General features: G+C 70.6%; 1 protein-coding gene across 1 annotated transcript in view; it reads left to right on the top strand.

The window, feature by feature from the left end:
- Positions 1-783: 783 nt before the first annotated feature.
- CACNA1A (calcium voltage-gated channel subunit alpha1 A) overlaps positions 784-24,812 on the top strand; it is a 49,115-nt gene continuing 25,086 nt past the window's right edge. The window contains 24 exon segments of the mRNA XM_064499244.1: positions 784-1,192; positions 4,911-5,016; positions 5,243-5,382; positions 7,527-7,618; positions 7,701-7,853; positions 8,785-8,972; positions 10,406-10,509; positions 10,588-10,703; positions 11,830-11,886; positions 13,844-13,933; positions 14,008-14,217; positions 14,301-14,413; positions 14,508-14,620; positions 15,587-15,718; positions 15,846-15,918; positions 16,012-16,129; positions 17,574-17,641; positions 17,776-17,882; positions 17,961-18,596; positions 19,301-19,680; positions 19,768-19,909; positions 20,004-20,133; positions 23,535-23,594; positions 23,670-23,776. Of these exon segments, the coding sequence (XP_064355314.1) occupies positions 891-1,192; positions 4,911-5,016; positions 5,243-5,382; positions 7,527-7,618; positions 7,701-7,853; positions 8,785-8,972; positions 10,406-10,509; positions 10,588-10,703; positions 11,830-11,886; positions 13,844-13,933; positions 14,008-14,217; positions 14,301-14,413; positions 14,508-14,620; positions 15,587-15,718; positions 15,846-15,918; positions 16,012-16,129; positions 17,574-17,641; positions 17,776-17,882; positions 17,961-18,596; positions 19,301-19,680; positions 19,768-19,909; positions 20,004-20,133; positions 23,535-23,594; positions 23,670-23,776 (3,737 nt within the window). The 5' untranslated portion in view covers positions 784-890.

Here is a 24,812-nt window from a genome sequence, read left to right as displayed (position 1 = left end):
GCTTATTTTTCGCCTTTTTCCCCCCCCCCCCCGGGGGGGTTTCGCGGAGCGCCTCTCTCTCGCTGGATGCTTTTCCCTCCCCCGCCGCCGCCGCCGGAGGCTGCTTTCGCGGGGGAGGGCGACGAGCCGGAGCGCGGGGCGCCGATCTGAGCCGGGCTTTCTCCGGGGGGGGGGCGGGGGGCTAGATCCCCCCCCCCGCCCAGCCCCGCGGCCCGCGGAGGGCTGCGGCCGCGGCGGCTTCGCTCCCCGCCCCCCCCCGCGCGCCGGGGCCGCGCACCTCGGCGCTGCCCCCCCGGCTCCGCTCCGGCTGCGGCTGCGGCTGCGGCTGCGGCTCCGGCTGCGGCTCCGGCTCCGGCTGCGGCTCCGGCTCCGGCTGCTGCAGTCGCGCGGCGCGGCGGGGGCTGGCGCTGGGGGCTGGGGGCTGCCGCCGGCCCCCTCCCCGCCCGCTGCGTTCGCCTTTCGGCACCTCTCGCTCCGGCTTTTTTTCCTTTTTTCCTTTTTTTTTTTTTTTTTCCGCCGCTGCTGCATTGGGGTTTTTTTTTTCTCCCCCTCCCCGAGCGCAGCCGCCCCCCCCCCCCCCCCCGCTCCCTCGCCCAGCGGCGGCCGGGCGCATCCAGCCGCCCCCCCCCTTCCCCCCCAGCCCCTTTTTTTTTTTTTTTTTTTTTTTTTTCCCTGCGTTTCCCCCTTTCCCCCCGTTTTTGCTGCCCGGCCGGGTCCGCGCCGCCCCCGCGGCCCCCCCCCCGCCGCCGCCGCCGCCGCCGCCGGGGCAGCAGCATGGCCGGGGCGGCCCCGGCGGGCGCCTGAGCCCGGCCGAGCGCCGCCGGCGCGGCCCATGGGAAGCGACGAGCGGCGCGGCGGCAGCGTGAGCGCGGCCCGCGGCTCCCCGCACCATGGCTCGCTTCGCAGACGAGGCGCCGGCCCGCTACGGGCCGCCGGGAGCCGCGGCGGGCGGCCCCGGGGCGGCGGCGGCGGCGGCGGCGGCGGGCGGCCGGGCGGCGGGGGGCCCCCGCGGCGGCGGCCCCCCCGGCCCGCAGAGGATGTACAAGCAGTCGATGGCCCAGCGAGCCCGCACCATGGCTCTCTACAACCCCATCCCCGTCCGGCAGAACTGCCTGACCGTCAACCGCTCCCTCTTCCTCTTCAGCGAGGATAACGTGGTGAGGAAATACGCCAAAAAGATCACCGAATGGCCATATCCTTCCTGGGGGGCCGCTGCATGCCCCGCGTGCCCCCCCGGCGCCGCGGCGGGGGTCGGGGCGCCGCGCCAAGCCGGGGCCTCCGTCGGTGCTGGGGACCCGCGGCGGGCCGCGCGTCCGGGCCCCGTCCCGCTCCCGGGGTGCTGGGTCCCGGGGTGCTGGGTCCCGGGGTGCCCGTTCCCAGGGGTGCCGGGTCCCGGGGGTGCCGGCCGGGCTTGGGGTGCCCCCATCCCGGCTCGTTCCCATGCCCCCGTCCTGCTCCCGGGGCCCTTTCCCAGGGGTGCCGGCTGGGTTCGGGGTGCCCCCGGCCTCGTGGGGCCACCGTGACCCCCATCCGGGCTCGTCCCCATTCCCTGCTCCTGCTCCCGGGGTGCCGGCGGGGCTCGGGGTGCCCCCAGTCTCGCCGAGGCCACCGTGACCCCCATCCGGGCTCGTTCCTGTGCCCCCGTCCCGCTCCCGGGGTGCCCGTTCCCACGGGGTGCTGGCCAGGCTCGGGGTGCCCCCAGCCTCGTGGGGCCACCGTGACCCCCATCTGGGCTCGTTCCCGTGCCCCCGTCCTGCTTCTGGGGTGCTCATCCCCACGGGGTGCCAGCGGGGCTCGGGGTGCCCCCAGCCTCGTGGGGCCACCGTGACCCCCATCTGGGCTGCGTTCCCATCCCGCTCCCGGGGTGCCCGTTCCCACGGCGTGCCGGCCGGGCTCGGGGTGCTGGCAGGGCTTGGGGTGCCCCCAGCCTCGTGGGGCCACCGTGACCCCCATCCGGGCTCGTTCCCGTGCCCCCGTCCTGCTCCTGGGGTGCCAGCGGTGCTCGGGGTGCCCCCAGCCTCGTGGGGCCACCGTGACCCCCATCTGGGCTGTGTTCCCATCCCGCTCCCGGGGTGCCCGTTCCCACGGTGTGCCGGCCGGGCTCGGGGTGCCGGCGGGGCTCGGGGTGCCCCCAGCCTCGTGGGGCCACCATGACCCCCATCCGGGCCCGTTTCCACACCCCGTTCCCGCTCCCGGGGTGCCCGTTCCCACGGCGTGCCGGCCGGGCTCGGGGTGCTGGCAGGGCTTGGGGTGCCCCCAGCCTCGTGGGGCCACCGTGACCCCCCGGGCCGCACCGGGGGGGCGGTTTGGAGAGCGGCCCAGCACCGCGCCGGCCCCGGGGCCTCGGAGCCGTCTCCGGCATCGGCGCGAGGCCTCCGCGGGGAAGCGGCTCCGCGGCGGGAGCGGGGACGGCGGCGGCTGCGTCCCCGGCGCGGCTCGGGTAGGGAGCGGCCGTGGGGCGCCCGGCCGTCCCCCTGCGCCCCAGAGCCGGGAGGGAGATGTGGGGCGCCGGGACGGGGAGGGCGGGCGGTTTTCGGTGGCCGGGCGGGACGGGAGGCCGCGCGGGAAGGGCGTCGCGGTGCCGGGCGTCGCGTGCCGGTCGGCCGCATCCGGCGGCCTCGCCGGAGCCGCTCGGCGACTTCCCGGGAATCGGGGTGGCTTTGGAGAGTCATCGCCGCGAGCCGCCCCACTGGGCATGTGCGCGCCGGCACCGCGGCGAGGGGCGGCCGAGGGACGGGCCCGGCCCGGGCGAAGCCCCCGCCGCCGCCTTCCTCCCCGCCGGGGCCGCCGGGGCGGACGGACGGACGTCCCGGCGCGGGGACGGACCCGCACGTGGCACTGGGGCAGCGGGGAGGGGGGGGTTTTGCTGCGGCGCAGCCGGGCGGCGGGGAGCCCAGAGGCTCCCGGGATGCCGGTACCCGCGCGGCGCCGGGATGCCGGGATGCCGGGATGCCGGGATGCCGGGATGCTGGGATGCTGGGATGCAGCCGCATCCCGGGGGCGATGCGTGGCCCCCCCCGCTCCCGGCGCAGGGCTGCGGCACCGCTCTCCCCCCCCGGCACCGAAACGCACCGCGAGCGTCCCGGGGGCGGCTGCCGGCTCCGCCGCGGCCGGGTGAATCGAGGACAGCGGCCGCGCCGCGGGCTCCCGCGCGGTGCCGGGGGGGGGGAGGGGGGGGCTGGGCCGCCGCAGCCGCCGCTCGCCCGCGGGGGCCGGGCCGGGGGGGCGCCGGGGCTGCTCGGCGGGTTTCCCGGTCGGTGCCGCAGCGGGGCCGAGCCGAGACCCCCCCCCCGGTGCCCCCGGACCGGGGCTGCAGCTTCCGCGAGGCCTCGTTTGGGGCGGTTTGGGGCGAACCGGGGCAGCGATGCCCCCGTGCCTCGGTTTGCCCCCCCGGGCAATGGGCTGGCAGGGCCTCGGGCTGCCCCTCGCCTCCCCGGCGGCCCCCACGGCCGCGCCGAGCCCCGGGGCGGGGAGGCAGCGCCGGCCCCCGGCCGCGTCGTTCCCTGGGTGCTCATGGATGGAGGGGAGCCGTGCCGGAGAGCCAGGACGTGCCGGATAACCGAGGCGCCCCGGATAGCCGAGGCGCCCCGGATAGCTGTGCCGGATAGCCGAGCCGTGCCGGATAACCGAGGGGCCCCAGATAGCCGCAGTGTGCTGGATAGCTGTGCTGGATAACCGAGGCGCCCCGGATAGCTGTGCCGGATAGCCGAGCCGTGCCGGATAACCGAGGAGCCCTGGATAGCCGCGGTGCCCCGGATAGCTGTGCCGGATAGCTGTGCCGGATAGCCGCGGTGCCCCGGATAGCTGAGCTGTGCCAGATAGCCGAAGCGTGCTGCATAGCCACGCTGTGCCAGATAGATAGCTGTGCCGTGCCGGATAGCTGTGCCGTGCCGGATAGCTGTGCCGTGCCGGCGAGCCGAGATGTGCTCCCAGAGAGCTGAGCTGTGCTGCCAGAGAGCCAAGCTGTGCCGACGGCCAAGCTGGAGAGCCGCGGCCTGCCGGATAGCCGTGCTGGAGAGCCGTGCCGGAGAGCTGGCTTGCCGGGTAGCCGTGCTGTGCCAGATAGCCGAGCTCTGCCAGAGAGCCAAGCTGGGCCGGGTGGCTGAGCCGGGCTGGGCAGTCGAGCTGCACGGCCGAGCCGCGCTGGAGAGCTGGGCTGGAGGGCTGGGGAGCTGGAGAGCTGCCTTGCCGGACAGCTGAGCTGTGCCAGATAGCTGTGCCGTGCCGGATAGCTGTGCCGTGCCGGATAGCTGTGCCGGATAGCTGTGCTGTGCCGGATAGCTGTGCCGGACAGCCGTGCCCTGCAGAATAGCTGTGCTGTGCTGGCTAGCTGTGCCGGACAGCCGAGCTGTGCCGGATAGCCGTGCTGTGCCGGATAGCTGAGCCGGACAGCCGAGCTGGATAGCTGGCTCGCTGGACAGCCGCACCGTGCCGGATGGCCGAGGCATGCCAGATATCCAAGCTGGATAGCCGAGGCGTGCCAGACTGCCAAGGCATGCCGGATAGCCGAGGCATGCCGGGTATCCGAGCCGGACGGCCGAGGTGTGCCGCGTGGCCGAGCCGTGCCGGGTATCCGAGCGGTGCCGCGTGGCCGAGCCGTGCCGGGTATCCGAGCGGTGCCGCGTGGCTCGTCGCCTCCCGCATCGCCACGTTGACTCAGCGCCTGGACCGCAGCCGCCGGCCCGCGCTCGGCCCCCGCGGCGGCAGCCAGCACTCGGCCCCGAGCCTTGGCAGCGGCACCGCGCGCCGTGCCAGCGCCTGCCGCCGCCGAGCCGGGGGGCTGCCGGCGCGTCATCACCAGCCCCCGCCCGTCCCGTGCCTCGGTTTCCCCACCCGGCCCCGTCCCGTCCCGGCCCCCGTCGCGTCCCCCCGCCCCGGCGGGCTCCCGGTTTTCCTTGACTCGGCCGCACTCCTTTTGAATACATGATTTTAGCCACCATCATCGCCAACTGCATCGTCCTGGCGCTGGAGCAGCACCTGCCCGACGAGGACAAGACCCCCATGTCGGAGCGGCTGGTGAGCGGGGCACCGCCGGCAGCACCCGGCGCCCCCCCGGCCCCCCCCGGCCCCCCCCGGCCCCGGCCGCGTCCCAGATTCCTCCCTGCCGCAATCTGGGCCAGCCGGAGCGGCGGCCGCCCCCGGGCAGGCGGCAACGGGGGGGGGGGGGGACGGGGAGGGGGGGCAGGGGGCCGTGGCCCCCCCGCCCTCACGCTGCTGCCCATCCGTCCCCCCCCCCCCCCAGGACGACACGGAGCCCTACTTCATCGGCATCTTCTGCTTCGAGGCGGGCATCAAGATCATCGCGCTGGGCTTCGCCTTCCACAAAGGCTCCTACCTGCGCAACGGCTGGAACGTGATGGACTTCGTGGTCGTCCTCACCGGGTGAGCGGCCCCCCCGCGCCGTGCGGCCCCCCCCCGGCTTCCCCGCCTCTCCCAGGGCCGCGGCCCGGGGGCACAAGTGTGGGGTGCACGCGCGTGTGCAGGTGTGCACGCACGTAGTGTGCACCGCCGTGCGCAGGCTGCACGTGCTCACACCCATGCGTGCAGCAGATTCGTGTGCGCATCCCCACGGAGCACGTGCATGCGAGTGTGCAAGCCCCGTGCACGCACCCACGTGCAGCGGACTGGCGTGAGCCTGTGTGCACGCACACGGGTGCAGGCGTGCGTGCACGTGCGTGTGCATCGCCGTGCACAAGCTGCACACGCTCACACCCATGCGTGCAGCGGATTCATGTGTGCGTCCCCGCGGAGCGTGCGCGTGCGAGCGTGCAAGCCCCGTGCACACACACGTCTGCAGGCGCTTGCACCCACGTGTGCGACAGATCCGTGTGTCCCCACGAAGCGTGCAAGCCCCGCGCACGCGCCCCGGTCGCTGCCGCGCTTCCCGCCGGGGAGCGGGTGGGGAAACTGAGGCAGGCGGCGGCGGAGGCCGGGCCTCGGGGCGGGGGCTGCTCCGCGGGCCCTTCCCGCCGCCGCTCCGCAGGGATGCGGCTCCTGCGCCCTGCAGCCCCCCCCCACCTCGCAGATTGTATCAATGAGCCGGGCTGTCGCCACGGCAACGGGCATGAATGAACACGGAGGGTAACCGTGGCGACTGTGAATGGGAACGGCCGGTTGCCATGGCGACGGGGCGATGGGAAGGGACCCTCCGGCGTGGCGCGGGACCGGCCGGGGGCAGCGGGGCCCCGCCGCGGTGGCCTGGCTGCTCCCGGACGCCTGGGCCCCCTCGGTGTCGGCCGTGGGTGCCCCGGCAGCACCCGTGGGTGCCCCAGCTGGAGATAACTGGGCTGGGGCCACCGCGGGCAGGGATGGCGTGGCGCTCGGTGGCCGTGGTGGCCTGGCCCACGGGGACGTGGGATGGGCTGGGACGTGGTGGCCCATAGGGGACACATGGCCACGCTGGGACGTGGTGGTTGACAGAGACACGTGGCCAGGCTGGGACGTGGTGGCCCGTGGAGGTGGGTGGCCAGGCTGGGACACGGGGGCTCCTGGGGACACGTGGCCGGGCTGGGACGTGGTGGCTTGTGGGAGACGTGTGGCTGGGCTGGGCTGGGCTGGCCCATGGGGATGCATGGCTGGGCTGGGGCATGGTGGCTCTTGGTGGCCATGGTGGCATGGCCCATGGTGGACATATGGCCCAATTGGGACGTGGTGGCCATGGTAGCACGGTCCATGGTGGACATTGGCCAGACTGGGACATGGTGGCTCTTGGTGGCCATGGTAGCATGGCCCATGGTGGACATATGGCCCAATTGGGATGTGTTGGCTCTTGATGGCCATGGTAGCACAATCCATGGTGGACGTTGGCCAGACTGGGACGTGGTGGCTCTTGGTGACCATGGTAGCATGGCCCATGGTGGACATATGGCCTGAATGGGACGTGGTGGCTCTTGGTGGCTGTGATAGCACAGTCCATGATGGACATATGGCCTGATTGGGATGTGGTGGCTCTCGGTGGCCATGGTGGCATGGCCCATGGTGGACATATGGCCTGAATGGGACGTGGTGGCTCTTGGTGGCTGTGATAGCACAGTCCATGATGGACATATGGCCTGATTGGGATGTGGTGGCTCTCGGTGGCCATGGTGGCATGGCCCATGGTGGACATATGGCCTGATTGGGACATGGTGGCCGTGGTAGCATGGCCCATGGTGGACATTGGCCAGACTGGGACATGGTGGCTCTTGGTGGCCATGGTGGCATGGCCCATGGTGGACATATGGCCCAATTGGGACGTGGTGGCTCTTGGTGGCCATGGTAGCACGGTCCATGGTGGACATTGGCCAGACTGGGACATGGTGGCTCTTGGTGGCCATGGTAGCACGGCCCATGGTGGACATATGGCCTGATTGGGATGTGGTGGCTCTTGGTGGCCATGGTGGCATGGCCCATGGTGGACATATGGCCCAATTGGGACGTGGTGGCCGTGGTAGCATGGCCCATGGTGGACATTGGCCAGACTGGGGTGCGGTGGCTCTTGCCCGCGTGCCTGACCCTCTCGTCCCCTCTCCCCTCCCGCCCTGCAGCATCCTGGCCACGGTGGGCTCCCAGTTCGACCTGCGGACGCTGCGGGCCGTCCGCGTGCTCCGGCCGCTCAAGCTGGTCTCGGGGATCCCAAGTGAGTGCGGCCCCGGCGGCGTCCCCGCGTCCCCGCTGCCACCGCCGCCGCCGCGGCCTCACCGCGCCGCTCGCCCGGCCAGGTTTGCAGGTCGTCCTCAAGTCCATCATGAAGGCGATGATCCCCCTGCTGCAGATCGGCCTCCTCCTCTTTTTCGCGATCCTCATTTTCGCCATCATCGGATTAGAGTTTTATATGGGCAAATTCCACACCACCTGCTTCGACCTGGTGACGGGTAGGTCCCGCGCGCGGTGCTCCGCCGGGCTGACGCTCCGGCGGGGTGATGCTCTGGCAGGGTGACGCTCCGGTGGGGTGACGCTCCGGCAGGGTGATGCTCCGGCGGGGTGACACTCTGGCGGGGTGACACTCTGGCGGGGTGATGCTCCGGCGGGGTGATGCACCGGCGGGGTGACACTCTGGTGAGGTGACACTCTGGTGAGGTGACACTCCGGTGGGGTGATGCTCCGTTGGGGTGATGCTCTGGCAGGGTGATGCTCTGGCGGGGTGATGCTCCGTTGGGGTGATGCTCTGGCGGGGTGATGCTCCGTTGGGGTGATGCTCTGGCGGGGTGATGCTCCGTTGGGGTGACACTCTGGCGGGGTGATGCTCTGGCAGGGTGATGCTCCAGAGGGGTGATGCTCCGTTGGGGTGATGCTCTGGCGGGGTGATGCTCTGGCAGTGCAATGCTCCGGTGGTGCTCCGTTGGGGTGATGCTCCGTTGGGGTGATGCTTTGGTGGGGTGATGCTCCGGTGGTGCTCCAGCGGGGTGGTGCTGCGTTGGGGTGATGCTCCGGCGGGGTGATGCTCTGGTGGGTTGATGTTCTGGCAGTGCGATGCTCCGGCGGTGCGATGCTCTCACGGTGCAATGCTCCGGTGGGGTGATGCTCTGTTGGGGTGATGCTCTGGCAGTGTGATGCTCCGGTGGTGCGGTGCTCCGGTGATGCTCCGGTGGTGCGGGGCAGCGCTCCAGGCCGGGAGCCGGCTCCCCGCCGCCGCCCCGCTCCCCTGGGCCCGCGCTGGATCTGGAACGCCCTAATTAGTGCCCTGCCCCAGCGGGGACGCCGCTAATTGCGGGGGGGGGTTGCTGCGGCACCGTGCCGCTAATTGCGGGGTCGGGCCGGGCCGGGCGGGGGGGGCCGAGCCCCGACGCGGCCCCCCGCCCGCAGACGAGATCAAGGTGGAAGTTCCTTGCGGGACGGACGAGCCGGCGCGGATCTGCCCCAACGGCACCAAGTGCAAGAAGTACTGGGAAGGGCCCAACTACGGCATCACGCAGTTCGACAACATCCTCTTCGCCGTGCTCACTGTCTTCCAGTGCATCACCATGGAAGGGTGGACAGACCTCCTCTATTATGTGAGTCCCCCGGCAGCGGGCCCAGGCGTCCGGGCCCCCACGGTGTCCCCCCCCCCCCCATCGCCGGGGCGGGCGGCACGCGGCCGGGCGCGTGCGGCACCGCGGCGTTTCGCCGACTCAGGGAAAAGGAGGCAGCGCGGCGGGGGGGGGGGGCCGGGCGCCTGGCCCGCTCGCCACCTTCCTCCTCCTCCTCCTCCTCCTCCTCCTCCTCCTCCTCCTCCTCCTCCTCCTCCTCGCCCCGCGGCAGCCCCGGGGCCGGCACCGGCCCCCCGAGCCGGGGCAGAGGGACGGGGCGCCGTGGGGAGCCGCCGAGCCCGGGGCTGCCGCGCTGCCAGTCGCGGCCCGTGCTCCTGAAAACGGGGAGAAACAGGGTAAAAACTGTCAGTTGGTGAAGGCAAGAGAGAGACTGCAGAGAGGAATGGCAAAGGAGGGATTGCAGAGAGGGATTGCAAAGGGAAGGATTGCAAAGAGAGGGATTGCAAAGAGGAATGGCAAAGGAGGGATTGCAAAGGAGGGATTGCAAAGAGAGGGATTGCAAAGAGAGGGATTGCAAAGAGAGGGATTGCAGAGAGGAATGGCAAAGGAGGGATTGCAAAGGGAGGGATTGCCAAGAGAGGGATGGCAAGGAGAGGGATTGCAGAGAGGGATTGCAAAGGGAGGGATTGCAAAGGAGGGATTGCCAAGAGAGGGGTGGCAAGGAGAGGGATTGCAGAGAGGAACAGCAAAGGAGGGATTGCCAAGAGAGGGATTGGAAAGAGGGATTGCAAAGGGAAGGATTGCAAAGAGGAATGGCGAAGGGAGGGATGCAAAGAGGAATAGCAAAGAGAGGGATTGCAAAGGGAGGGATTGCAAAGAGGAATGGCGAAGGAGGGATTGCAAAGAGGAATGGCAAAGGAGGGATTGCAAAGGGAGGGATTGCTGGAAAGCAGGAGAAAAAAGGCCACCACCTGGGCAGGAGCCTGGCACGGGGCGCCCGGCTTCCCCGTCCATCCACCCGCCACCGGGGCCGCGGCTCGTCCCGTCCTGTCCCATCCCGTCCTGGTGCTGAGGCCGGGAGCCCCGGGAGCGGCTCGGGGGAGCGGGCGAGGACGCGGGGGCCGCGCGGGGCCGAGCCGCTGCCTCGCTGCGGCGCTTTGTTCCTGGCCTATATTTAGCAGGCAGAAAACGGGGCCGGGGAAGCTGCAGCCGCCCGCGCGCTCGCAAAGAGGCCGCGCGCGGAGAGAGCCATTAGCGCCGGGCCCGGGGCCGACCCGCGGCGAGGGGGACGGAGAAGGGCCTCCCCCCTCCCCCGGCATCCTTCCCGGGGGGGGCAGAGCCCCCCGGGCGCCGGGGTCCCGGCCTGGCGCCTCCAAAGCCCGGGCTGAGCCCTGGCAAACTCAGTGCACCGGTGCAGAGACACTCAGGCCTCTCTCCCTTCCCCCCCCCCCCCGCAGAGCAACGATGCCTCAGGGAACACTTGGAACTGGCTGTACTTCATCCCCCTCATCATCATCGGCTCCTTTTTTATGCTGAACCTCGTGCTGGGGGTGCTGTCCGGGTAAGCGCTGCTGCCGGGGGGGCGGGCGGGGGTCCCGCGTCCCCCCCCCCCGGGGCTGACACCCATCCCGGCCCTCAGGGAGTTCGCCAAAGAGAGGGAGCGGGTGGAGAACCGCCGGGCCTTCCTGAAGCTGCGGCGGCAGCAGCAGATCGAGCGCGAGCTCAACGGCTACATGGAGTGGATCTCCAAAGCGGGTGAGGGCTTCGCGCCGCCCGGCCCCGGCGTGTGCCGGCGGCATGCCGGAGGTGTGCCGGCGATGCCGGGAGGAATCCTCTCCGGGATGTGTCCCCTCTGCACCACATGTCCTCCATGGCTGCAGCCCCTCCGCAGCTGCGTCCCCTCCATGCTTCATCCCCTCCATCCCCTCTGCACTGCATCCTCTCCATCCCCTCCATCCCCTCCATCCCCTCCACGCTGCATCTCCGTCATCCCCTCCATCCCCTCCATCCCCTCCGTCCCCTTCATCCCCTCTGCACTGCATCCCCTCCATCCCCTCCATCCCCTCCACGCTGCATCTCCTCCACGCTGCATCCTCTCATTGCTGCATCCCCTCTGCATTGCATCCTCTCTGCGCTGCCTCCCCTCCATCCCCTCCATCCCGCATCCCTCCATCCCGCATCCCTCCATCCCACATCCCTCCATCCCGCATCCCTCCATCCTGCATCCCTGCATCCTGCATCCCTCCATCCCGCATCCCTCCATCCTGCATCCCTCCATCCCGCATCCCTGCATCCCGCATCCCTGCATCCTGCATCCCTCCATCCTGCATCCCTCCATCCTGCATCCCTGCATCCCTCCATCTCCTCCATCCTGCATCCCTCCATCCCGCATCCCTCCATCCCGCATCCCTCCATCCCTGCATCCCTCCATCCCTGCATCCCTGCATCCCTCCATCCCTGCATCCCTGCATCCCTCCATCTCCTCCATCCTGCATCCCTCCATCCCGCATCCCTCCATCCCGCATTCCTCCATCCCACATCCCTCCATCTCCTCCATCCTGCATCCCTCCATCCCTCCATCCCTCCATCCCGCATCCCTCCATCCCGCATCCCTGCATCCCTGCATCCCTGCATCCCTCCATCCCTCCATCCCTGCATCCCTCCATCCCTCCATCCCTGCATCCCTCCATCCCTGCATCCCTCCATCCCTGCATCCCGCGTCCCCTCCGCGGCGGCCGGGCCTCCCCGGGCGCCAGCGGCCCTCGGCCAAGCGCTGCCGCGCTGCAGCTTGGCGCCGGCCCCGGCGGCTCGGCGGAGCTTCCCCGGCCGCCCCGGCCATCTGCCGCCGCGGCCTCGATTCACGCGGGCGCTTCCCCCCCAGAAGAGGTGATCCTGGCGGAGGACGAGACCGAGGGCGAGCAGAGACACCCCTTCGATGGTAAGTGCCCTGCCCCGGGGCCCCCGCCCCTGCCCCTGCCGCCGGCTCGGGGCCCCCCCAGCCACGGCCCGGGGGGGCTTAGAGCCATGGCCCGGGGGGGCTTAGAGCCATGGCCCGGGGGGGCTTAGAGCCACGGCCCCGGGGGGGCTTAGAGCCATGGCCCGGGGGGGCTTAGAGCCACGGCCCCGGGGGGGCTTAGAGCCACGGCCCGGGGGGGCTTAGAGCCACGGCCCTGGGGGGTCTTAGAGCCATGGCCCGGGGGGGCTTAGAGCCACGGCCCCGGGGGGGCTTAGAGCCACGGCCCGGGGGGGCTTAGAGCCACGGCCCTGGGGGGTCTTAGAGCCATGGCCCGGGGGGGCTTAGAGCCACGGCCCCGGGGGGGCTTAGAGCCACGGCCCCGGGGGGCTTAGAGCCATGGCCCTGGGGGGGCTTAGAGCCACGGCCCCGGGGGGCTTAGAGCCATGGCCCTGGGGGGCTTAGAGCCACGGCCCCGGGGGGGCTTAGAGCCACGGCCCTGGGGGGCTTAGAGCCACGGCCCGGGGGGGCTTAGAGCCACGGCCCCGGGGGGGCTTAGAGCCACAGCCTGGGGGGGGCTTAGAGCCACGGCCCCGGGGGGCTTAGAGCCATGGCCCTGGGGGGGCTTAGAGCCACGGCCCCGGGGGGGCTTAGAGCCATGGCCCTGGGGGGCTTAGAGCCACGGCCCCGGGGGGGCTTAGAGCCACGGCCCTGGGGGGCTTAGAGCCACGGCCCTGGGGGGTTCATAGCCCCGAGGTGGGGGCTCATAGCCCTGAGCCAGGGCGGGTTTTATAGCCCAAATCGAGGGGCTTTATAGCCCGAGCTGGGGGAGTCTCATAGCCCCGAGCAGGGAGGTTTTATAGCCATGAGCCGGGGGGGTTTATAGCCCAAACTAGGGGGTTTATAGCCCAAACTAGAGGGGTTTTATAGCCCCGAGCAGGGAGGTTTTATAGCCCAAACCATGAGTTTTATAGCCCCGAGCTGGAGAGTTTATGGCCATAAGCCAGGGGGTTTAATAGCCCCGAGCTGGGGGGGTTTATAGCCCAAGCTGGGGGGTTTATAGCCTAAACCAAGAGTTTTATAGCCCCGAGCCAGGGGGTCTTATAGCTCCGAACTGTGGAGTTTTATATCCCTGAGCTGGGGGGTTTTAAATCCTTGAGCCGGGGGTTTATAGCCTGATCCCGGAGGGTTATAGCCCTGAGCAGGGGGTTTATACCCTGATCCAGGGGTTTATAGCCCAATCCTGGGGGTTTATAGCCCTGAGCTGGGTGTTTATAGCCTGATCCAGGGGTTTATAGCCTGATCCAGGGGTTTATAGCCCTGATCCAGGGGTTTATATCCTGATCCAGGGGTTTATAGCCCTGATCCCGGGGTTTATAGCCTGATCCTAGGGGATTATAGCCTGATCCCAGGGGTTTATAGCCCAATCCTGGGGGTTTATAGCCTGATCCTGGGGATTATAGCCCTGATCCAGGGGTTTATAGCCCTGATCCGGGGGTTCATAGCCCGATCCCGGGGGTTTATAGCCCGATCCCGGGGGTTCATAGCCCGATCCCGGGGGTTTATAGCCTGATCTGGGGGTTCATAGCCCGATCCCGGGGGTTTATAGCCCGATCCCGGGGGTTCATAGCCCGATCCCGGGGGTTTATAGCCTGATCTGGGGGTTCATAGCCCGATCCGGGGGTTCATAGCCTGATCCCGGGGGTTTATAGCCTGATCTGGGGGTTTATAGCCCGATCCGGGGGTTCATAGCCCGATCCCGGGGGTCTACAGCCCGATGCGGGGGTCTACAGCCCTGCTCCCGGGGTTTTCACCCCCCGCCCCGGGGCAGCCTCCCGCGGGTGCCGGGGGGGGGGTGCCGGGGGGGGTGGGTGCCGGGGGGGTTGCGGGGCCGCCCTGAGTGACGCCCGTCTGCCCTCGCCGCGCGTGGCCCCCGTGGGAGCTCTGCGCCGCGCCGCCGTCAAGCGGAGCACCACCGACCTGCTGCGCCCCGAGGACGCCGACGAGCCGCTGGCCGACATCTCCTCCGTGGGTAGGTGGGGCGCGGCCCCCCCGGCCCCCCCCGCCCCGCCCGCCCGCCCGCCGCCCACCCGCCGCTCCCCGCAGGCTCCCCCTTCGCCCGCGCCAGCCTCAAAAGTGCCAAGCTGGAAAACGCCACCTTCTTCCACAAGCGGGAGAGGAGGATGCGTTTCTACATCCGCCGCATGGTCAAAACTCAGGCCTTCTACTGGACCGTCCTCAGTCTGGTAGCTCTCAACACCTTGTGTGTTGCTATAGTTCACTACAACCAGCCAGATTGGCTATCCGACTTCCTCTGTGAGTACCGCGGCGGTCCCGCGCCGGCCGCGCCGCGCCCCCCCGGCCGCCCCCCCAGCCGCCCTCTCCCTCTCCCTCCGCAGACTATGCAGAATTCATTTTCTTGGGACTCTTTATGTCCGAAATGTTTATAAAAATGTACGGGCTGGGGACGCGGCCTTACTTTCACTCGTCCTTCAACTGCTTCGACTGTGCCGTGAGTGCCCCCCCCCCGCCGCCCCCCCCCGCCGCGGTGCCGCCCCCCGCCGCGGCCCCGGCCCCGACACCCCCTTCCCCCCCCCCCCTCCCAGGTTATCATCGGAAGCATCTTCGAGGTGATCTGGGCCGTCGTGAAGCCGGGAACTTCCTTCGGGATCAGCGTGTTACGAGCTCTCAGGTTACTGCGTATTTTCAAAGTCACCAAGTAAGTGTCGGCGGCAGCCGCGTGCGCGTTTGGGTGTGTGCACGCGCGTGTGCACGCTGCACGTGCAATGGGAGTGCTCGCTCTGGGGGCGTGTGCATGGAGTTCATGCACGTGTGCACGCTGCACGTGCAATGGGAGTGCTCGCTCTGGGGGCGTGGGCACGCTTGTGCACGCGCGTGTGCACACTGCACGTGCCATGGGAGTGCTCGCTCTGGGAGGGTGGGCACGCTTGTGCACGCGCGTGTGCACGGTGCACGTGCAATGGGAGTGCTTGCTCTGGGAGCGTGGGCACGCTTGTGCACGTGTGTGTGTGCACGCTGCACGTGCAATGGGAGTGCTCGCTCTGGGAGTGTGTGCATGGAGTTCATGCGCGTGTGCACGCTGCACGTGCAATGGGAGTGCTCGCTCTGGGAGCGTGGGCACGCTTGTGCACGCGCGTGTGCACGCTGCACGTGCAATGGGAGTGCTCACTCTGGGAGCGTGGGCACGCTTGTGCATGCGCGTGTGCACGCTGCACGTGCAATGGGAGTGCTCGCTCTGGGAGCGTGGGCACGCTTGTGCACGCGCGCGTGTGCACGCTGCACGTGCAATGGGAGTGCTCGCTCTGGGAGCACATGCACGCTCGTGGACGCGCGTGTGCACGCTGCACGTGCAATGGGAGTGCTCGCTCTGGGAGGGTGGGCACGCTTGTGCACGCGTGTGTGTGCACGCTGCACATGCAATGGGAGTGCTCGCTCTGGGAGCACATGCACGCTCGTGCACACGCGCGTGCAATGCGGGGGTGCCGTAAGTGCGCGTGTGCATGGAGGGCGCGTGCGGTGAGCGTGCACGGTGTGCGTGCGCCTGCAGGGAGGGGGCACACGCACGCGCACGCGCAGGCCGGGGGAGCACAAGCGCGTGCGAGGACCCGTGGAGCCCTCGCCGTGCCCGCGCCGTGCGCCCAGCCCCCCCGCCGCCCCCCCCCAGGTACTGGGCTTCCCTGCGGAACCTGGTGGTCTCCCTCCTGAACTCCATGAAGTCCATCATCAGCCTCCTCTTCCTCCTCTTCCTCTTCATCGTCGTCTTCGCCCTTTTGGGGATGCAGCTCTTCGGGGGACAGTGAGTGCCCGGGCGGGGGGGGGGGCGCCCCGAAACCAGCCCCGGCCCCCCGCTCTCCGAAACGGCCCTGCTGGGGGGGCCGGGGGCCGGCTCGGGCGCGCGCTCAGCCCCCCCCGCCCCCCCCCAGGTTCAATTTTGACGACGGGACCCCTCCCACCAACTTCGACACCTTCCCGGCAGCAATAATGACGGTCTTTCAGGTAGGGCCCCCCCCCGCCCGTGGGACCCCCCCGGGGCGGGCGCGGGGGCACCCGGCCCGGCCCCCCCTGCCCGCGCGGCTCCTCCCCCCCCAGATCCTGACGGGCGAAGACTGGAACGCGGTGATGTACGACGGCATCAAATCTCAGGGCGGCGTCAAGGGCGGGATGGTTTTCTCCGTCTACTTCATCGTCCTCACCCTCTTCGGCAACTGCATCCTCCCGGCAGCGCCGCGGGGGGCTGGGGGGGGCCGGACGCCTGGGCCCCTCCAGTCTGGTGGGAGCGAGGGAGGGGGGGGATGGGGGGCAGGATGCCTGGGCCCCTTCCAGCCTGGTGGGAGCGAGGGGGGGGGATGGGGAGCCGGACGCCTGGGCCCCTCCGGTCCGGCTGGGGAGAGGCGGGGAGGGGGAGCCGGACGCCTGGGCCCCTTCCAGCCTGGTGGGAGCGAGGGGGGGGGGGATGGGGAGCCAGACGCCTGGGCCCCTCCGGTCTGGTGGGAGCAAAGGGGGGGGGGATGGGGGGCAGGATGCCTGGGCCCCTCCGGTCTGGTGGGAGCAAAGGGGGGGGGGATGGGGAGCCGGACGCCTGGGCCCCTCTGGTCTGGTGGGAGCAAAGGGGGGGGGGATGGGGGGCAGGATGCCTGGGCCCCTCCGGTCTGGTGGGAGCGAGGGGGTGGGGATGGGGAGCCGGACGCCTGGGCCCCTTCCAGCCTGGTGGGAGCGAGGGGGTGGGGATGGGGGGCAGGACGCCTGGGCCCCTTCCAGCCTGGTGGGAGCGAGGGGGTGGGGATGGGGGGCAGGACGCCTGGGCCCCTCCGGTCTGGTGGGAGCGAGGGAGGGGGGGATGGGGAGCAGGATGCCTGGGCCCCTTCCAGCCTGGTGGGAGCGAGGGGGTGGGGATGGGGAGCCGGACGCCTGGGCCCCTCCGGTCTGGTGGGAGCAAAGGGGGGGGGATGGGGAGCCGGACGCCTGGGCCCCTCCGGTCTGGTGGGAGCAAAGGGGGGGGGATGGGGAGCAGGACACCTGGGCCCCTCCGGTGCGGCCGGGGAGAGGCGGGGAGGGGGAGCCGGACGCCTGGGCCCCTCCGGTGCGGCCGGGGAGAGGCGGGGAGGGGGAGCCGGACGCCTGGGCCCCTCCAGTCCGGCCGGGGAGAGGCGGGGAGGGGGAGCCGGACGCCTGGGCCCCTCCGGTGCGGCCGGGGAGAGGCGGGGAGGGGGAGCCGGACGCCTGGGCCCCTCCGGTGCGGCCGGGGAGAGGCGGGGAGGGGGAGCCGGACGCCTGGGCCCCTCCGGTCCGGCCGGGGAGAGGCGGGGAGGGGGAGCCGGACGCCTGGGCCCCTCCGGTGCGGCCGGGGAGAGGCGGGGAGGGGGAGCCGGACGCCTGGGCCCCTCCGGTCTGGTGGGAGCGAGGTGGGGGGATGGGGAGCCAGATGCCTGGGCCCCTCCGGTGCGGCCGGGGAGAGGCGGGGAGGGGGAGCCGGACGCCTGGGCCCCTCCGGTGCGGCCGGGGAGAGGCGGGGAGGGGGAGCCGGACGCCTGGGCCCCTCCGGTGCGGCCGGGGAGAGGCGGGGAGGGGGAGCCGGACGCCTGGGCCCCTCCGGTCCGGCCGGGGAGAGGCGGGCTGCCCTCGGACGCGCTTTGCCTTGACGGGGCGCCCAGACACCCTCCTGAACGTCTTCTTGGCCATCGCGGTGGACAACCTGGCCAACGCGCAGGAGCTCACCAAGGTGAGGCCTCGGCCTCGGCCTCGGCCACCGCAGCGTGCCGGGGACGGGGACGGGGGGGCGGCCCCGGGGGGGGGGGGCACGGGGGGGCCACCCGCCGCGGCGCCGGCCCCCCACGGCCCCCTCGGGCGTTGCAGGACGAGCAGGAGGAGGAGGAGGCCGCCAACCAGAAGCTGGCGTTGCAGAAGGCCAAGGAGGTGGCCGAAGTGAGCCCGCTGTCGGCGGCCAACCTGTCCATCGCCGTGTGAGTGCCGGCGCCGCGCGGGGCCCGCTGCCCGCTGCGCCCGTCGGCCTGCGGGACCTCTGGCCTCGCCCCTCGCAGGAAGGAGCAGCAGAGGAGCCAGAAGCCGTCCAAGTCGGTGTGGGAGCAGCGGACGAGCGAGCTGCGCAAGCAGAACTTGCTGGCGAGCCGCGAGGCGCTCTACAGCGAGCTGGACCCCGAGGAGCGCTGGAAGCTGGCCTGCGCCCGCCGCCTGCGCCCCGACGCCAAGACCCACCTGGACCGCCCGCTGCTGGTGGACCCCCGGGAGAACCGCAACAACAACACCAACAGGACGCGGCCCCCCGAGGGCCCCCGCCGGCCGCCCCGCTGCGCCGAGCCCCCCGGCCCCCGGCCGGCCCCCGAGGGGCCCTGCCGGCCGCCGGAGCGCCGCGAGCCCGGCTACGGCCAGCCGGCCCCCGAGCCCCCCCGGCGGCACCGGGCGCCCAGGGAGAGCCGCGCCGGGTCGCCGCGGGCCGAGGGCGAGCGGGAGCACCGGCGGCACCGGGGGCACCGGCGGCCGGAGGAGGGCGAGGAGGGCGGCCGGGCGGAGCGGCGGCCGCGGCACCGCGAGGGCGGCCGGCCCGAGGGCGAGCACGGCGAGGGCGAGCGCCGCCGGCGCCACCGGCACCCGGCCCAGGCCAGCTACGAGGCCGACGGCCGGCGGGACGACCGCGAGCGGCGGCACCGGCGGCGGAAGTGAGCCGGGGCGCCGGGGCGCGATGGGGCTTTCCCGGCTCTCCCTCTTCCCGGAGCCGTGCCGGAGCGGGGTGCTGGGGTGGGATGGGGCTTTCCCGGCTCTCCCTCTTCCCAGATCCGTGCCGGGGCGGGATGGAGCTTCCCCAGCTCTCCCTCTTCCCAGATCCGTGCTGGGGCGGGATGGGCCTTTCCCGGCTCTCCCTCTTCCCGGAGCTGTGCCGGGGCGGGATGGGCCTTTCCCGGCTCTCCCTCTTCCCAGATCCATGCCGGGGCGGGATGGGCCTTTCCCGGCTCTCCCTCTTCCCAGATCCGTGCTGGGGTGGGATGGAGCTTCCCCAGCTCTCCCTCTTCCCGGATCCATGCTGGGGCGGGATGGGCCTTTCCCGGCTCTCCCTCTTCCCAGATCCGTGCTGGGGCGGGATGGAGCTTCCCCAGCTCTCCCTCTTCCCAGATCCGTGCCGGGGCGGGATGGGCCTTTCCCGGCTCTCCCTCTTCCCGGATCCATGCCGGGGCGGGATGGAGCTTCCCCAGCTCTCCCTCTTCCCGGATCCGTGCCGGGGCGGGATGGAGCTTCCCCAGCTCTCCCTCTTCCCGGATCCGCGCCGGGCGGCAGGCAGGAGCGAGCGGCACCGGCGTCCCCCGGGGCGGGATGGGCCCCGTCGCGGCCCCGCCCTGAGCCCCGCTGTCCCCGCGTTGCCTCCTAGGGAGAGCCCGGGGCCCGGGGGGCCGCCCGCCCCCACCCTCTCCACCACCCGCCCCATCCAGCAGGACCCGGGCCGCCTCCAGCCCCGCGTCGCCGAGGACATCGACAACATGAAGAACGACAAGTTGGCCACCGCCGAGCCCCCCGCCCCGGCCGCCGCCGCCCGGCCGCCCGGCCCGGCCCCCGTGGGCAACCACGCCGAGCGCCCGGCGGGCCGGAACCCCCCCGGCAACCCCCCCGGCAACCCCCCCGAGGGCGGCGCCGTCGGCACCAACCCCGGCCCCCGCGACGAGCCGGCCAAGGCGGCCAAGAAGCCCGAGCACACGGCCGTGGAGATCCCGCCGCCCTTCCCGCCGCCCGTCCCCAACGCCGTCATCCAGGGTAGGCGGACGCGGGGACGCGGGGACGCCCGGCTCCGTCCCGGGGGATGGGGTTTTCCGGGCGGCTCCGACGCCTCTTCCCCCGCAGTGAACAAGAACGCCAACCCCGACCCGCCGCCCAAGCCGGAGGAGGAGGAGAAGAAGGAGGAGGAAGCTGCCGACGGAGAGGAAAACGGGCCCAAGCCCATGGTGCCCTACAGCTCCATGTTCGTCCTCTCCACCACCAACCCGTGAGTGCCGCCCGGGGCGGGGGGAGGCGGGCGGGGCGGGGGGGGGGGTCGGCCGGCCCCCCCGGGCCCCTCACCGCCGCCCCGGCTCGCCCAGCTTCCGCCGGCTGTGCCACTACATCGTCAACCTGCGCTACTTCGAGATGTGCATCCTCATGGTCATCGCCATGAGCAGCATCGCCCTGGCCGCCGAGGACCCCGTGCAGCCCAACGCCCCCCGCAACAACGTGAGCCCCCCGCCCCGCGGCGCGGCGCGGCGGGAGGGCTGGGGGGGCCCCCGGCAGGACCCCGGGGACCAGGCCGCGGTGCCGTGGGGTGATGGGGGCTCCCCAAAACCAGCGTCTGGGGCTGGGCCCCGTCTCCAAGGGGGCTTCTGTCTCCTGCCCCCGAGACCCACTGTGGGGTCCCGCTATGGGGCTGCTCGTCCCCATGGCCACCTTCTACCCCGAGACCCACCTCGGGGGTCCCGCTATGGGGCTGCTCGTCCCCATGGCCACCTTCTACCCCAAGACCCACCTCGGGGGTCCCGCTATGGGGCTGCTCGTCCCCATGGCCACCTTCTACCCCAAGACCCACCTCGGGGGTCCCGCTATGGGGCTGCTCGTCCCCATGGCCACCTTCTACCCCAAGACCCACCTCGGGGGTCCCGCTATGGGGCTGCTCGTCCCCATGGCCACCTTCTACCCCAAGACCCACCTCGGGGGTCCCGCTATGGGGCTGCTCGTCCCCATGGCCACCTTCTACCCCAAGACCCACCTCGGGGGTCCCGCTATGGGGCTGCTCGTCCCCATGGCCACCTTCTACCCCAAGACCCACCTCGGGGGTCCCGCTATGGGGCTGCTCGTCCCCATGGCCACCTTCTACCCCAAGACCCACCTCGGGGGTCCCGCTATGGGGCTGCTCGTCCCCATGGCCACCTTCTACCCCAAGACCCACCTCGGGGGTCCCGCTATGGGGCTGCTCGTCCCCATGGCCACCTTCTACCCCAAGACCCACCTCGGGGGTCCCGCTATGGGGCTGCTCGTCCCCATGGCCACCTTCTACCCCGAGACCCACCTCGGGGGTCCCGCTATGGGGCTGCTCGTCCCCATGGCCACCTCCAACCCCCGAGACCCACCTCGGGGGTCCCGCTATGGGGCTGCTCGTCCCCATGGCCACCTTCTACCCCAAGGCCCACCTCGGGGGTCCCGCTATGGGGCTGCTCGTCCCCATGGCCACCTTCTACCCCAAGACCCACCTCGGGGGTCCCGCTATGGGGCTGCTCGTCCCCATGGCCACCTTCTACCCCAAGACCCACCTCGGGGGTCCCGCTATGGGGCTGCTCGTCCCCATGGCCACCTTCTACCCCAAGACCCACCTCGGGGGTCCCGCTATGGGGCTGCTCGTCCCCATGGCCACCTTCTACCCCAAGACCCACCTCGGGGGTCCCGCTATGGGGCTGCTCGTCCCCATGGCCACCTTCTACCCCAAGACTCACCTCGGAGGTCCTGCTATGGGGCTGCTCGTCCCCATGGCCACCTTCTACCCCAAGACCCACCTTGAGAGTCCTGCTATGGGGCTGCTCGTCCCCATGGCCACCTTCTACCCCAAGACCCACCTTGAGAGTCCTGCTATGGGGCTGCTTGTCCCCATGGCCACCTTCTACCCCAAGACCCACCTCGGGGGTCCCGCTATGGGGCTGCTTGTCCTCATGGCCACCTTCTATCCCAAGACCCACCTCGGGGGTCCCGCTATGGGGCTGCTCGTCCCCATGGCCACCTTCTACCCCAAGACCCACCTCGGGGGTCCCGCTATGGGGCTGCTCGTCCCCATGGCCACCTCCAACCCCCGAGACCCACCTCAAGGGTCCCGCTATGGGGCTGCTCGTCCCCATGGCCACCTTCTACCCCAAGACCCACCTCGGGGGTCCCGCTATGGGGCTGCTCGTCCCCATGGCCACCTTCTACCCCAAGACCCACCTCGGGGGTCCCGCTATGGGGCTGCTCGTCCCCATGGCCACCTTCTACCCCAAGACCCACCTCGGGGGTCCCGCTATGGGGCTGCTCGTCCCCATGGCCACCTTCTACCCCAAGACTCACCTTGGAGGTCCTGCTATGGGGCTGCTCGTCCCCATGGCCACCTTCTACCCCAAGACCCACCTTGAGAGTCCTGCTATGGGGCTGCTTGTCCCCATGGCCACCTTCTACCCCAAGACCCACCTTGAGAGTCCTGCTATGGGGCTGCTTGTCCCCATGGCCACCTTCTACCCCAAGACCCACCTCGGGGGTCCCGCTATGGGGCTGCTTGTCCTCATGGCCACCTTCTATCCCAAGACCCACCTCAGGGGTCCCGCTATGGGGCTGCTCGTCCCCATGTCCGCCTTCTACCCCAAGACCCACCTCGGGGGTCCCGCTATGGGGCTGCTCGTCCCCATGGCCACCTTCTACCCCAAGACCCACCTCGGGGGTCCCGCTATGGGGCTGCTCGTCCCCATGGCCACCTTCTACCCCAAGACTCACCTCGGAGGTCCTGCTATGGGGCTGCTCGTCCCCATGGCCACCTTCTACCCCAAGACCCACCTTGAGAGTCCTGCTATGGGGCTGCTCGTCCCCATGGCCACCTTCTACCCCAAGACCCACCTTGAGAGTCCTGCTATGGGGCTGCTTGTCCCCATGGCCACCTTCTACCCCAAGACCCACCTCGGGGGTCCCGCTATGGGGCTGCTTGTCCTCATGGCCACCTTCTATCCCAAGACCCACCTCGGGGGTCCCGCTATGGGGCTGCTCGTCCCCATGGCCACCTTCTACCCCAAGACCCACCTCGGGGGTCCCGCTATGGGGCTGCTCGTCCCCATGGCCACCTCCAACCCCCGAGACCCACCTCAAGGGTCCCGCTATGGGGCTGCTCGTCCCCATGGCCACCTTCTACCCCAAGACCCACCTCGGGGGTCCCGCTATGGGGCTGCTCGTCCCCATGGCCACCTTCTACCCCAAGACCCACCTCGGGGGTCCCGCTATGGGGCTGCTCGTCCCCATGGCCACCTTCTACCCCAAGACCCACCTCGGGGGTCCCGCTATGGGGCTGCTCGTCCCCATGGCCACCTTCTACCCCAAGACTCACCTTGGAGGTCCTGCTATGGGGCTGCTCGTCCCCATGGCCACCTTCTACCCCAAGACCCACCTTGAGAGTCCTGCTATGGGGCTGCTTGTCCCCATGGCCACCTTCTACCCCAAGACCCACCTTGAGAGTCCTGCTATGGGGCTGCTTGTCCCCATGGCCACCTTCTACCCCAAGACCCACCTCGGGGGTCCCGCTATGGGGCTGCTTGTCCTCATGGCCACCTTCTATCCCAAGACCCACCTCAGGGGTCCCGCTATGGGGCTGCTCGTCCCCATGTCCGCCTTCTACCCCAAGACCCACCTCGGGGGTCCCGCTATGGGGCTGCTCGTCCCCATGGCCACCTTCTCCTGCCCCCAAGACCCACCTCGGGGGTCCCGCTATGGGGCTGCTCGTCCCCATGGCCACCTTCTCCTGCCCCCGAGACCCACCTCGGGGGTCCCGCTATGGGGCCGGGTCGGGCCGGGTGGCCCCAGGTGGCCCCACACCCGTGTCCTCGGCACCCCTGGGACCTTCTCGCCGTCGTGCCCAGGTCTTGCGCTACTTCGACTACGTCTTCACGGGCGTCTTCACCTTCGAGATGGTGATCAAGGTGAGCGGGGGGCGGGGCGCGGGGGGGGGTCCCGCCGTCCCGGCGCCCCGTGACCCCCCTCGTCCCCCCCGGCAGATGGTGGACCTGGGGCTGGTGCTTCACCAAGGTGCCTATTTCCGGGACCTGTGGAACATCCTGGACTTCATCGTGGTCAGCGGGGCGCTGGTGGCCTTCGCCTTCACGTGAGTGTCGCCCTCCCGCTGGGGCCCGGACGCCTGGGCCCTCCCGCGCTCGGGGGGCGGCGGCGGGGACGGGGCTGGGGGACAGCGGTGTCCCCGTGGGGACAGCAGCCCGGGGGGCACCGGGGTGCCGGTGGGCAGGGGACGGGGACGATGGGGAGGGCGTGGGGCTGAGCTGCTGGGGTTTGCCTCTCCCAGTGCCTCCCAGTGCTTCCCAGATCTTCCCAGTGCCTCCCAGCAATTCCCATGACTCCCAGCACCTCCCAGTTCTTCCCAGTGCTTCCCAGTACCTCCCAGCACCTCCTAGTGCCTCTCAGTTCCTCCCAGTGCCCCCAGGTCCTCCCAGCTCCTCCCAGTGCCTCCCCACACCTTCCAGTGCCTCCTAATACCTCCCAGTTCCTCCCACTACTTCCCAGTTCCTCCCAGGGTCTCCTAATACCTCCCAGTACCTCCTCACACCTCCCAGTACCTCCCCACACCTTCCAGTGCCTCCTAATACCTCCCAGTTCCTCCCACTACTTCCCAGTTCCTCCCAGGGTCTCCTAATACCTCCCAGTACCTCCTCACACCTCCCAGTACCTCCCCACACCTCCCAGTGCCTCCTAATACCTCCCAGTTCCTCCCAGGGTCTCCTAATACCTCCCAGTACCTCCCCATACCTCCCAGTACCTCCTAATACCTCCCAGTTCCTCCCACCACTTCCCAGTTCCCCCCAGTACCTCCCCATACCTCCCAGTACCTCCTAATACCTCCCAGTTCCTCCCACCACTTCCCAGTTCCCCCCAGTACCTCCCCATACCTCCCAGTACCTCCTAATACCTCCCAGTTCCTCCCACCACTTCCCAGTTCCCCCCAGTACCTCCCCATACCTCCCAGTACCTCCTAATACCTCCCAGTTCCTCCCACCACTTCCCAGTTCCCCCCAGTACCTCCCCACACCTCCCAGTGCCTCCTAATGCCTCCCAGTGTCTTCCAGTGCATCCTGAGGCCTCCCAGTGCTCCCCGCCACTTCCCAGTTCCTCCCAGTGCCTCCCAGTTC

Source organism: Dromaius novaehollandiae, chromosome 33 (genome assembly GCF_036370855.1).
Source record: "Dromaius novaehollandiae isolate bDroNov1 chromosome 33, bDroNov1.hap1, whole genome shotgun sequence".
Lineage (NCBI taxonomy): Eukaryota > Metazoa > Chordata > Aves > Casuariiformes > Dromaiidae > Dromaius > Dromaius novaehollandiae.
This window is presented reverse-complemented; position numbering and strand designations above follow the sequence as displayed.